This window comes from Mauremys reevesii, linkage group 17, assembly GCF_016161935.1.
Source record: "Mauremys reevesii isolate NIE-2019 linkage group 17, ASM1616193v1, whole genome shotgun sequence".
Lineage (NCBI taxonomy): Eukaryota > Metazoa > Chordata > Testudines > Geoemydidae > Mauremys > Mauremys reevesii.
Window position 1 is genome coordinate 15,041,759 of NC_052639.1, and position 13,320 is coordinate 15,055,078.

General features: G+C 51.6%; 1 protein-coding gene and 1 long non-coding RNA gene across 7 annotated transcripts in view; both read right to left on the reverse strand.

The window, feature by feature from the left end:
* The window catches only part of LOC120384926, a 28,061-nt gene extending 23,978 nt beyond the window's left edge, over positions 1-4,083 (reverse strand). For all 4 annotated transcript variants that reach the window (XR_005589172.1, XR_005589173.1, XR_005589170.1 and 1 more), the window contains exon 1: positions 4,033-4,083. This is a non-coding gene — a long non-coding RNA (uncharacterized LOC120384926). The remainder of the gene's footprint in view (positions 1-4,032) is intronic.
* A 1,014-nt stretch (positions 4,084-5,097) lies between these two features.
* LOC120384924 (acidic leucine-rich nuclear phosphoprotein 32 family member B-like) lies at positions 5,098-10,229 on the reverse strand. Of its 3 annotated transcripts, XR_005589167.1 has the most exons (5): positions 9,596-10,229; positions 8,799-8,988; positions 6,003-6,140; positions 5,740-5,856; positions 5,098-5,218 (listed from the first exon to the last, which is right to left on the reverse strand). XR_005589167.1 is itself a non-coding variant. In XM_039504027.1 (2 exons), the coding sequence occupies exon 1, from the start codon at positions 10,091-10,093 to the stop codon at positions 9,719-9,721; it is 375 nt and encodes a 124-aa protein (XP_039359961.1). In that variant the 5' UTR covers positions 10,094-10,229; the 3' UTR covers positions 8,396-8,988; positions 9,390-9,718. The 3 variants fall into 3 exon arrangements, 1 of the variants encoding a protein (XP_039359961.1); XR_005589168.1 differs by lacking the exons at positions 8,799-8,988; positions 9,596-10,229 and adding an exon at positions 6,579-6,860; XM_039504027.1 differs by lacking the exons at positions 5,098-5,218; positions 5,740-5,856; positions 6,003-6,140 and having other exon boundaries at positions 8,396-8,988; positions 9,390-10,229.
* Positions 10,230-13,320: the final 3,091 nt, after the last annotated feature.

The following is a 13,320-nucleotide window of genomic DNA, read 5'->3' on the forward strand; positions in this document are numbered from 1 at the left end:
GGAGAGTGATATCATTCATGGTCACCTGGTTGAAATAGGGGAATTTTGGTAAGGGAACAGTAATCCTCTGTTTGGTGATCCCCAGCACATTAGACCCCAGTCATGCTGGGCTGTTTGCACTTGGCTAAAAGGGATCATCCTGGAGAATATTCATGCAGGGGATCGGGGGGAGGGGTGTGCTGCACATTTACCCCAAAACCACAGCCCCTCCTTTTAAACAGCAAACCCAACCGGCATTGGTTGCTATGGGAAAGGAGGGTACTGCAGTTTGAAACCATTCCCACATGTCATGAACGTGGAAGAAGCCAACCCTGCGTACCCTTTGGCTTACCATGGCTGCCTGGAAACCGAATTCTGTTGCCCAGCTGTGTGTGATGTGTCACCATACCGGCAGGCACTCAATATAAAAGACAAAGTGCGACCTTGTACCTAAAACACATATGCTGTCTGCTGTGAATTGCTTGATTCACTGTGAAAGAGTCTCTCTTTTGTTCTCAGAAATGTATCTTCTTAAATTCTACTCACCTTTCCCACCCTGCAGCTCCAAATGTTTCTATGCTCCTGTATCAACTTCATCCCTGAGGTTATCGCAGATTAGAAGGCGGAAAAACGCACTAGTGATGACATTTTCAGAGCTCACACAGTTCTCCCGCACTGATAGGACACAGCTGAATGCATGGAGGCATTCAGTGGCAAAGGCCAGGAAAGCATACAGTGAGCGTTATCGGAACACGCAGGAGGAGATGCTGAGGCTAATGCGGGAGCAAACGGACATGATGAGGCGTCTGGTGGAGCTGCAGGACAGGCAACTAGACTTCAGAACCCTGCTGCATCCATTGCCCTCCTTGCCAAGTTCCAGATCCTCCTCACCCAGATGCCCAAGAACACAGGGGTGGGGAGGCTCCGGCACCAAGCTGCTCAACTCCAGGATGGCCCAGCAACAGAAGGCTGTCATTCAAACAGCCTTGATTTATACTGTGGCTACAATAAGCACTGTGACCTTGTCCTACCCTCCTATCCCACCCGACTAGGCTACCTTTTACTAGTCAGCGTTGTCAGAGATCTTTTTTTTAAATGAATAAAGAATGAATGGATTCAGAACAATAGAGACTTTATTTCCTGTGCCAGCTGTGGTCGAAGAGGGGAGGGGATTGGCTTACAGGGAAGCACATTCACCAAAGGAGGCAGCTTCACATCAAGGACAAACACACACAACTGTCACACTGTAGCCTGGTCAGTCATGAAACTGGTTTTCAAAGCCTCTCTGATGCATAGCATGCCTTGGTGTGCTTTTCTAATTGCCCTGGTGTCTGGCTGTTCAAAATTGGCCGCCAGGAGATTTGCCTTAACCTCCCACCCTGCCATAAACATCTCCCCCTTACTCTCACAGATATTATGGAGCACACAGCAAGCAGCAATAACAGGAATATTGCTTTCGCTGAGGTCTAACCTACCCAGCAAACAACGTCAGTGCCCCTTTAAACGTCCAAAGGCACATTCTACCACCATTCTGTACTTGCTCAGGCTACAGTTGAACTGCTCCTTACTACTGTCCAGGCTGCCTATGTACGGCTTCATGAGCCATGGGAGCAAGCGGTAGGCTGGGTCCCCAAGGATAACTATTGGCATTTCAACATCCCCAATGGTAATTTTCTGATCTGGGAAGAAAGTCCCTTCTTGCAGTTTTCTAACAGCACGGAGTTCCAAAAGATGTGAGCATCATGCACCTTCCCGACCGTCCCACGTTGATATCGGTGAAATGGCCCTTGTGACCCACTAGTGCTTGCAACACCATAGAGAAGTACCCCTTGTGGTTTATGTACTCTTTGGCAAGGTGGCCCGGTGCCAAGATAGGGATACGTGTTCCCTCTGTCGCCCCATCACAGTTAGGGAACCCCACTGAAGCAAAGCCATCTACTATGACCTGCACATTTCCAAGAGTCACTTCCCTTGTTAACAGAAGGTTATTGATTGCCTTGGCTACTTGGATCACAGCAGCCCCCACGGTAGTTTTACACACACACACACACACACACACACACACTTTTAAGATTCTGGTGCTGTCGGAGGGAACAGAGCAAATTGATTCCCGACTGACCGGTAGCAGACAGGTGTTGCAAGCTTCCACAGGGATATCGCCACTCGCTTCTCAACTGTCAGAGCAGGTCTCATCTTGGTATTCCTGCACTTCAGGGTGGAAAAAGCAACTCACAAAGTTCCATGAAAGTGGCCTTACACATGCGAAAGTTTCGCAGCCAATGGGAATCATCCCATACCTGCAACACTATGCAGTCCAAGCAGTCTGTGCTTGTTTGCAAGACCTAGAATCGGTGTTCCACTGTATCAATATGCCCCAATGCCGCCATGATATCCCAATCGCCACATCCTGTGCTTTCAGGAACATCTGTGTCCATGTCCTCCTCACAATCTTCCTTATGCTGGTGGCTCCTAGCTAGGCTCTGCACATACTGCAGGATAATGCGCGAGGTGGTTACAATGCTCACAAAAGCCGTGTGCAGTGGAGCGGGCTCCATGGTATCTGCCATGGCATCTGCACAGATAACCCAGGAAAAAAGGTGCGAAATGATTGTTTGCTGTTGCTTTCAAAGAGGGAGGGAGGGGAGACTGACAGCATGTACCCAAAACCACACACAACGATGTTTTTGCCTCATCAGGCATTGGGAGCTTAACGCAGAATTCCAATGGGCAGCGGGGACTGTGGGATAGCAACCCTCTGTGCACCACTCCATGAGTCAATACTAGCCAGGGTACTGAGGACGCACTGCACCAACCTAATGCGCTTAGTGGGGACAAGCATGATTGACTGTATAAAATTGGTTGCTAAAGCTCAACTTCTATAAAATCCACTGAATTTCGTAGTGCAGACACGCCCCTAGACATACCATGGATCTCATTACTTTTCAAATCCTTCGCTGAAAACTGCTAAAGATGCAGCCATTGCCCCAAGACAGCCCTTGGGAAATTAAATACATTCCTTACATCTGTTCACAAAGCACATTAGATAAAACATCAGGGGCCCAGAAGATACTGAGAGGCTGATTTCCAAAGAAGATTGAATTCACATCATGCTGGCTTCCCTAGGTGCAGCCAAAATGTAGTTGTGGGCAGGGGACATTGGTGCAGTCATACAGCTAAGTTGCTCCCTTCACACACGCACACACAGTGTTAAGATTCTGGTGCTGTCGGAGGGAACAGAGCAGCAGTCTAGAAAAGGGCTTTGAAGGAAGCAAGTCAAAAAAGCTCAAGTGAAGTTGCTCTGATTACCAATGAACAGGGCTGCAGAATGTCTGATTGTTGTCTGTGAGCTTTCCAGGTACTCTAAGGCGTGGAACAGGAATTTGGGGATGTGGCTCTGTCATAGGTCTCACCCCCACTTGGAGCTGTTGGGATCCAATGTGGGACCTGCATGTATCCCCCCACCCTAAAATCCTAGGGTAGGTCTCCTTCTCGCTGCCACCAGTCAGGTTAAAGTGTCTGACACACTGCCTGTCCCCCAAGCTTCCCCTGGGGAACCCAGATTCAAACCCCTTGAATCTCACCAGAGAGAGAGAAACAGCCAGTTCCCCTCCCCCCTTCCCCCTCTCCAGCCTGCTCCGGAGAGAGAGATACCTTGATCCAAACTCCTTGAATCTACACACAGGGAAGCAGCCCACTTCCCTCCCTCTCCTAGCCACTCTGGAGAGAGACACACCGATTCAACTTTGTGAATCACCCTTAGAGGAACTCACTCTTCCCCCCTCCCCTTCCCTTGAATCTCCACAAGAGGAGGAATTAACCAAGTTTTAAAAAGAAAAGACTTTATTAAAAAATAAAAAGAAAGTAACTTGTCTCTGTAATCCAAGATAGAACAATACAGGTTCTAAACTTATCAATCTCTGGAGAGAATTCCTCCCCTTTCTCAGTAAAAGCAATATCAGCAAACAGGAATAAAGAATTTCCTTTAGCAAACACACAATTGCAAATGTAGAAATCAAATTATAAGACTAATTCGCCTTTCTAATTAATACTCACTATTAAATAGTAGAAACTACTCCAGGAGAACTTGGAGACATGACTGACCTCTCTTAGATCCAAAGAGAGCTCTAACAAAGAACACAGACAAAGGCTTCCTCCACAGAGATTTGAAAAATCTTGGCTCTGATTGGTCCTCTGGTCAGGTGGTCATCAGGTACTGCATGTTAACCCTTTACAGGTAAAAGGGACCTTAACCCTTAACTATCTGTTTATGACAGGCTCTTGTTCTGCATCTAGGAAGAAAGAAGGAAGAAATGCACAATATACAAATGACATGTTCTCCCACAGCGACTAGTCCAGGGAAGCCAAAGCATAGAGCCAGGGCATGGCAACAGCCAGTATGAGCCCATGCACCACAGTAGCACCTCTCTGGAGTTACTATTGTGTTCTCCAGAACCTCAGCTTTCATTTTCAAAAACAAAAGTTTGCAGGTCTGACAGTTGTGGAGAAAAATTTAAAAATGTGAAGAGATTGTAACTCCTGCAGAAATGAACCAGCAGAGAACCTGGAATAGAGTCCTGCCACCCAACCGAAGCAGATGGGACCTGGCTACAGGGGTCAGCTCCAGGTGGAAACAACCGACCCTCTCAGGCTTGGGTCAGGGCCAGCTGCAGAGGGAGCGAAGGAGTCACAGCGTTTCTAACTCCACAGCGCCTGCAGTGCAGCGGGGCCGCAGACAGCAGCAGCGGGTACACAGCCGATGTGCCGACCGCACAGGCAACGGAGCAGAGTCCGCACAGGCAGGACACAGAGGCAGGAGAAAAATTTAAAAATGTGAAGAGATTGTAACTCCTGCAGAAATGAACCAGCAGAGAACCTGAATAGAGTCCTGCCACCCAACCGAAGCAGATGGGACCTGGCTACAGGGGTCAGCTCCAGGTGGGAAAACAGGCTTGGGTCAGGGCCAGCTGCAGAGGGAGTGAAGGAGTCACAGAGTTTCTAACTCCACAGCAAGGCTTGTGTGGGGATCTCACTCTCATTTCTGAGCTATTCGATAGACATCGGCTTCCTTGGTCCCCCGGACAATCCATGCCTCTCACTTTTTCTGGCTGAAGCACACACTGCCAAGGCCCCGTAGACTGAGCCTGCGTATGATGGGATTTGTGTCTTTGATCTACTCCATGAACTGCGCCCGGAGGTCTGATTTTGTCACTGTCGTGGCAATAGAAGCACTCTGAAGAAACTGAAAAGAGCCAAATCAAGATCTGGATGAGGAGCAGAGATCTTACTGTGGAGTCTGTTCCTGACACTCATCTTTACCAAATGGCCACTTACTCCCATACAAAGTCTCTGGTGTGTAGGGAGCCAGGTGCTGCTCTTTCAGTTGGTTCAGAACTTAGACTAATACACAAGTCACAAATAAACCCCAGGAAAGGGGAATCTCCAGGCCCCACTGAGTGCCATGGAGCGACCCCTGGGGCAGAAGAAAAGCAGAACCCCAGGAAAAGGTGAGGAGAGAAGCATGGCCTTGGGGCACCGGAGAAACATCTCCTCTTGTCACATGATCCCACCTAGGCACATCCAGCCAGGAGCGATCTCACCCTGTCTCTCCTCCCTCTCTGTGCCATGCCCCACCACCATCCATGTGCGGAGAGGAGCTAGCTGGCTGGAAGGCTGCTGAGCTGCTGACAATGTGCCCAGAGCTTACTGGCCTGAGCTGCTCTCCAGAAAGCCCACTTGTGCCTGTCAACTAATGAATCTCACCTCAGTGCAGAAAGTCATGGCGATATTTCTCTGCTCCTCCTCCTTCTCACTCTGGACAATGCTGACGGCCTCTCTGAAAGCTGCAGGAGCTGAGGGTTCTCAAACTCGATCATGGCTCTGGAACATAGAGCAGAAAGTCCCTTGTGGTTATCAAAGGAGAGAGAGGTCCTCTCTAGTTGCTGGGCTGAGATGGCAGCCTGGAACAGAGGAATATTTCACATGGAAATCCCATTCCCAATGAAGAGGAACCTTTGGGCTCCTACCTTGCAATCACGCCAACACCCTGCGAGTAGTAATTGCGGGAGGCTATCATGTCTCAACTCTGCTGTAACTGGATGCCAGCAAATTCCTTCCAGTCTCCAGGCATGGAAAAAAGAGTCTTCACAGCCTCCACCGATGTGCTAAAGACAAAAATACCAGTGTCAGGTAAAGAGATCAGCCCCAAGCATGGCAAATCTGCACATGCCCTGGCACACACAGTATGGACAGCAGGAGCTAGCCTCCCAAGGATAGATCTAGTGTGATATCATGGTGCTTCCTGCCCAATGGGCCCTGTCGACACTGCAGTTCCATTGAGTTTGTAACCAGTTAGTGACACTGTAGCTTCTGAAGATGGTTGATGTCATCACTCAATGCGGTTGAATACTTGATTCTTTACTGTGACAGGTAACAGGACTCAAGCAGGCATGTGGGGCCAGATCCTTAGTTGGCATAAGCGAGCAAAGCTGTGTCAGTTTACACCACCTGAGGTGTCTTCTGGCGCTCTTTTCCCATGTAGATGGAGGCCCCTAACTGTGCCCACAGAACCAGTTGAACTGGTCCCTCTTCCTCCTGTTTACCTGTGACACTGACATCCTGCGGTGCCTGGTCCCATGTGCTGCTGGTGTGGCTCTGTCCACGTTCTGGGACAGAGGCCCACAGATTTGCTCAGGGGTCCTTGGCAAGTGCAGATCCATCACATACTGCACTTGCCTGATGCAGAGGATGAGCATCTAGGGATACATTTCCAGGATGGCTTCTCGGTATCCCCATAGGAAAAGGACCTCGTAAATGGTCCTCATTGCCTGGAGGGGGGGAAGAATTTCACTCAACTATCCCAGTCTGCCATCTGCCCCCATTGCCACTCGCTATTGTCCTTGTGTCATGTCTCAATTCCTCTCCAGTGTATTACAAAATAAGATTGGCTCCTCAGAGCGGAGGAGACATATGAAGGCTCCTGAACCTTCACCCACTCCTGGAAGCAGGATGGAGCCCTGTGGAAAGATCAGAAGAGTTTGGATGATGTTATTCCCCGTTCTTTCTCTTAATGCTGCAGACTCTGTGCTTTGGCTTTCCAGCCATGACTGGACAGGCTGAAACCATCCAGAGTAGATCCGTTCTCATAGGCCCAGTATTTCTGGCCCAGTCAAAAGTGGTGGACATCTCATGATCCCGTGCTGGGAAGATTTCTAGGCAAAATTTACAGAGACAGAAACCTGGATACTTCCAAGACACACCCCAACTGCACCTGCTCACTAAAGGGCCACCTAGAGCTGAAGGCAACTGAGCCAGGGTACCAGCAGAGAAACCACTTAAGATCTGGTTTCAGAGTGGTAGCAAAAACGTTTTGTATCAGCAAAAACAAGGAGTCCTTGTGGCACCTTAGAAACTAACACATTTATTTGGGAATAAGCTTCCGTGTGCTAAAAATCTAATGTCCCCCTGCTGATACTCACACTTTCTTGTCAACTGTTTTAAATGGGCCACCTTGTTTACACTGGCTTCATTAGCACTACAAAAATGCTTTCCACCCCTTCTTGGTGGATGCTTCCACCCCTTGTTGAGATTAGCCCACTTCCACCTTAATTGAATTGGCTGGTTAGCACTGACCCCCCGCACTTGGTAAGGCAACTCCCATCTTTTCATACGCTGTGTATTTATACCTCCCTACTGTCTGTTACACTCCATGCATCTGATGAAAGCATGCACGAAAGCTTATGCCCATATAAATTTGTTAGTCTCTAAGGTGACACAAGGACTCCTCGTTGTTTTTGTATTCTGTGTTGTAATTGAAATCAATATATTTGAAAGTATAAAAAAATTCAAAAGTATTGATAATACATGTAACCTGGTATTCTATTATTGTTTAACAGTGCGATCAAAAGGCCATTAATTGACAGCCCTAGTTATTGGCTTTGGATGGAGCCCAACGGGAAATCAGTAGAAATTCTTTCCCAAACACTCACCCACTGTCCTTCTGAGCTCAGAGCTGCCAAGGGGCCAGATGACATCCAGCGCCCCGTGAATACTGGCTGAATGCCCTCACATGGATAAGGAGAGTCCTTTTATCCCCCGTTTGTGACAATAGAGACCAACCCCCTGCTGGCTGACAGGGCACATGCAGCAGATCTGGGCGGTGTTGGCAAGGAGCGGTACCGCAGTGCCGGTCCTTGGAGACGTTCTCTGCTTAGGAGAGTGCACGGTGTGAGCTCTCACCGTGCAACCCCCACGCTGCAGTAGTTACTTTCTGCAATCACAGCCCTGATGGAATCACATGGCACAGCCCTGGAGGGGGAAATGCCCAAGAAACCCACCACAGGAGCATTTAACCTCAGAAAGGGGAACTGCCCAGACGTGAGCAGGCTCGTTAAATGGAAATTAAAAGCAACATGCCAGGGTGAAATGCCAGCCAAGCGCACGGAGACTGTTTAAAAACACTGTACTAGAGGCTCACACTAAATGTACACCGCAAACAAAAAACAAACCCGTGCAAGGATAAAAAAAATGCCCCCATGGCTAAACAGCTGAGTAAAAGAGGCACTTAGAGGCCAAAAGGCACCTTTCAATATTGACACCCGACTGTGCAGCCCGGGGGTTCTCCCCCAGGAGTTCTCCTGCTCCTTCGTTGTCACCGCAGGCAAGAGTCTGGCAGTGGGAATGGAGAGGGGGTGTCTGCAGGCAGAGCCTTCCATGGCTACCTGAATGGGAGCCTGGCAGGCTTGTGCCCGTGATGGTGAAGGGCCCAGATTCAATCCCCATCCGTGCCCATGGTGTCTCCGTGTGGCCATGGGTTCCCTTACCCATCACCGCAGGCTGTTCAGTAGGTGGAGGAGAACCTGGCCATGGAAGAGGCAGCGTCTCTGGACTGAGCAGCACCGGAGCTGGGGGAGCCAGGCAGGAGCTTCTGGTACGGGAGGTTTCACGTGCGGTCCATGGAGCTGGAGAGGACAGAGCTGGGCCCAGAGTCCTGGGGCAGCTCTCAGTTAGTTCCTGTAAGACCCAAAGGAGAATGTCAGATTCAGGCCCTACTGACCCCTGGGCACTTCCCAGAGAGGCTGCCCAGACACAGCCAGCAGGATCCTCTGGCAACACAGCTGGGCCCTGTCCTCCCGATTCCTTCCTTCCCTTCCCACTTGGCCCAGCCTCTCACAGCTGCCCCCTACCTTTCTACCGCCAGCCTCGCCTTACCCCCCAATCCCACGATTCCCACCTACCCCCAGCGCTTACGCCCAGAATTTCCCCTTGGCTGCTGCCCAGTCCTCAGCCCCAGGAATCCCTGCTCTTTGCTGTCCTCTCCAGTGCCACCGATCTGCTTCCCTGCCAAGGGAGCCCCCTCCTTGTCCAAGGTCTCCTGCCCTCCCGCCAGGTCCCCACAGCCGTCTCTCACTCACTGCTGTCTTCTCCGCCAGGGCCGCTTTGGAGCAGGGCCATTCCAGGCTGTCCAGCCACCCTTCTGTGCGGTGAAGCACATCGGAGCGGGGGGGGGGGAGGGGGGAGACGATGGTTCATAGAGTTTCATAGAGCTTAAGGCCAGAAGGTACCATTGGATCATCTCATCTGATCTCCTGAATGTTCCAGGCCATTAAATTTCACCCACCTACAATTTGAGTCTCTCACTGTAGGTCATTTTCTCCAGCTCTCAGATCATTTGTGTGACTCTTTTCTGCACCCTCTCCAATTTAACACCATCCTTTAAAAACACAGACACCAGAACTGGACGTCACCATTCCATTATCTCTCTCACCAATGCTATAGAGAGAGGTAAGATCCCCTCCTTGCTCCTACTCATTACTTCCCTATTTATGCATCTGGGCAAGGGGGACCTGGCCATGGAGGTGGAGGAGGACTTGGCTTTGCCCTCCTCATCCTCTTCCTCATCCAAGTCATCCTCTTCCGCTTTCTTCTCCATGACGACATGCTCCATTCCCATGGCCCGGTCCTCCCCCTCCTCCACTTCCTCCTCTATGGTCAGGTCCTCCCTGGACAGGTTCTCCTCCTCCTTTTCCTCCTTCTCGTCCTCCTCTCTGGCCAGGTCCTCTTGCTCCTCCTCCTCCAGGGCTAGGTCCATCTCCTTCTCTTCTTCATCCCCCTGCATTGGCACATCCTCGTCCTCCTCTGTTCCTGGGTCCTCCTAGTCTATAGCCAGGTCCTCTACCTCCTCTTCCGCCTCTTCTTCCCCCTGCATGGCCACATCCTCCTCCTTCTCCTCTGTGACCAGGTCCTCTTCCTCCTGCTCATTCTCCGCCAAGTCCTAATCCTCCTCCACTTCCTTTCCCTCCATAGCCAGTACCTCTTCTTCCTTCTCTTCTTTCTTCTGAATGGCCACATCCTCGTCCTCCTCCATTGCCAGGTCCTCTTCCTTCTCCTCCTGCTAATTCAGGTCCTCCTTTCCCTCCTCTGTAGCCAGGTCCTCCTCCTCTCCACCTGCTCCATGGCCAGGTGCTCCACTACTGTGGCCAGGTCCTCCTCCTCTTCCTCCACAGGCAGGTGCTCCTCTTGCTGCTCCATGGCCAGGTCCTTCTCTTCTTCCTTTTGCTCCATGATCAGGTGTTCCTCCACCAGGGCCACGTCCTTCCTTTACCTTCTTCTTCCTCTTCTTTTACCTTCTTCTTCCTCCTCCGTCTCTGTGGTCAAGTCCTCTTCCTCTTCTGTGGAGAGGTGCTTGACCTCCTCCTCTTCTGCAGACACGTTCTCCTCCTCCTCCTCCTCTTCTTCCTCTTCTGCAGACATGTTCTCATCCTCCTCCTTTCCTCCTCTACGGATATGTCCGCCTCGTCCTTTTCCTCTGTGGTCAAGTCCTCCTCCTCTTTATGGCTAGGTCCTCCACCTCCTCCTCTTTTTCTGTGATCAGGACTTGCTCTTCCTGCTTCTCCTCCTCCTCTGTCTCTAGCTCTTCCTCCTCTTCCTCTCCTTCTGCGGCTGGGTCTTCATTCTCCTCAGCCTTCTCCTCAGGGGCAAGGTCCTTCTCTGACTGGTCGGTGGGGGGTCTCTGCATCAGAGAGACAAGGGCAGAGGGTGACTCTTGCTGGGAAGGGGGGAAGAGGAAGGACAGGGGTGTAAAGGGATGGGGAGAGAAGATTTAATGTTTTCCCCTCCCATGTTAGCATCCAAAGGCAGAGAGATCCCCACACTGCCCCTCCCACAGACCCCAGGCCCCATAGCAGACAAGTCCGACACTGTCCTCTCACAGACCTCTCAGCCCCAGGGCCCCATGGCAGAGAGATCATAGAATCATAGAATCTCAGGGTTGGAAGGGACCTCAGGAGGTATCTAGTCCAACCCTGCTCAAAGCAGGACCAAACCCAACTAAATCATCCCAACCAGGGCTTTGTCAAGCCTGACCTTAAAAACCTCTAAGGAAGGAGATTCCACCACCTCCCTAGGTAACCCATTCCAGTTCTTCACCACTCTACTAGTGAAAAAGTTTTTCCTAATGTCCAAACTAAGCCTTCCCTTCTGCAACTTGAGACCATTACTCCTTGTTCTGTAATCTTCTACCACTGAGAACAGTCTAGATCCATCCTCTTTGGAACCCCCTTTCAGGTAGTTGAAAGCAGCTATCAAATCCCCCCTCATTCTTCTCTTCTGAAGACTAAACAATCCCAGTTACCTCAGCCTCTCCTCATAAGTCATGTGCTCCAGCCCCCTAATCATTTTTGTTGCCCTCCGCTGGACTCTCTCCAATTTATCCACATCCTTCTTGTAGTGTGGGGCCCAAAACTGGACACAGTACTCCAAATGAGGCCTCACCAGTGCTGAATAGAGGGGGATGATCACATCCCTTGATCTGCTGGAAATGCCCCTACTTATACAACCCAAAATGCCATTAGTCTTCTTGGCAACAAGGGCACACTGTTGAATCATATTCAGCTTTTCGTCCACCGTAACCCCTAGGTACTTTTCTGAAGAACTGCTGCCCAGCCATTCGGTCCCTAGTCTGTAGCAGTGCAGGGGATTCTTCCGTTCTAAGTACAGGATTCTGCACTTGTCCTTGCTGAACCTCATCATATTTCTTTTGGTCCAATCCTCTAATTCCCCACACTGTCCCTCTCACAGACCTCTCAGCCCCAGGGCCCCATGGCAGAGAGATCCCCACACTGCCCCGCCCACAGACCCCTCAGCCCCAGGGCTCCATGGCAGAGAGAGCCCCACACTGCCAGGGCCCCATGACAGAGAGAACCCCACACTGCCCCTCCCATAGACCCCTCAGCTCCAGGGCCCCATGGCAGAGAGATCCCCACACTGACCCTTGCACAGACCCCTGAGCCCCAGGGCCCCATGACAGAGAGAACCCCACACTGCCCCTCCCATAGACCCCTCAGCTCCAGGGCCCCATGGCAGAGAGATCCCCACACTGCCCCTCCCAAAGACCCCTCAGCCCTATTCCCCATGGCAGAGAGATCCCCACACTGCCCCTCCCACACACCCCAAGCCCCATAGCAGACAAGCCCGGACACTGCCCCTCTCACAGACCCCTCAGCCCCAGAGCCCCATGGCAGAGAGATCCCCACACTGCCCTCCCAGAGATCCCTCAGCTCCAGGGCCCCATGGCAGAGAGATCCCCACACTGCCCCTCCCATAGACCCCTCAGCCCCATGGCCCCATGGCAGAGAGATCCCCACACTGCCCCTCCCACAGACCCCTAAGCCCCAGGCCCCATGGCACAGAGATCCCCACACTGCCCCTCCCACACACCCCAAGCCCCATAGCAGACAAGCCCGGACACTGCCCCTCTCACAGACCCCTCAGCCCCAGGGCACCATGGCAGAGAGATCCCCACACTGCCCCTCCCACTGTGTCCTTCCTACCGCAGTAAGTCGTCCTAACTGATGCTGCTCCAGCCACATGACTAACACAGCTGGATTCGAGGTAGCTTAGGTCGACTTACTGCTGTGTCTACGCTGTGCTGGGCCGACGGGAGACTTACCTTACTCCTGTCGTTCCCGGTGTAGTCCCAGAGTTGCCCGGAGAGCGCTCTGCTGTCAATTTAGTGGGTCTTCACTAGACCCCCACTAAATCGACCCTGGTGCATCGATCGCAGCAGACAGCCTCACAGCTGTGCTGCGCATCCACCCTGCACTACTCAGCCCCGAGTCAGAAATTCAGCTCCTGTGGGGTGTGTCACCCTGCTCAGCTGAAGATGCTCCCCGAGTCCCCAGTGATTTCTGCGATAACTTGTCTCCAGCCTGTTTGGGTCCATACGCTTCCCACGGGGAGGCTGTGCGTGGTCTAGTGACAAGCTCTGGTTGCTCAGGCCTGTCAGGGAAGGCGAGCTCCGGGGAACATTGACACTCTGGAGATCCCTCAGTGGAAGCACAGGCG

Excerpts from the sequence above, each read along its gene's own strand:
- LOC120384924 (XM_039504027.1), bottom strand. The coding sequence starts at position 10,093 with ATGCAGGGGGATGAAGAAGAGAAGGAGATGGACCTAGCCCTGGAGGAG.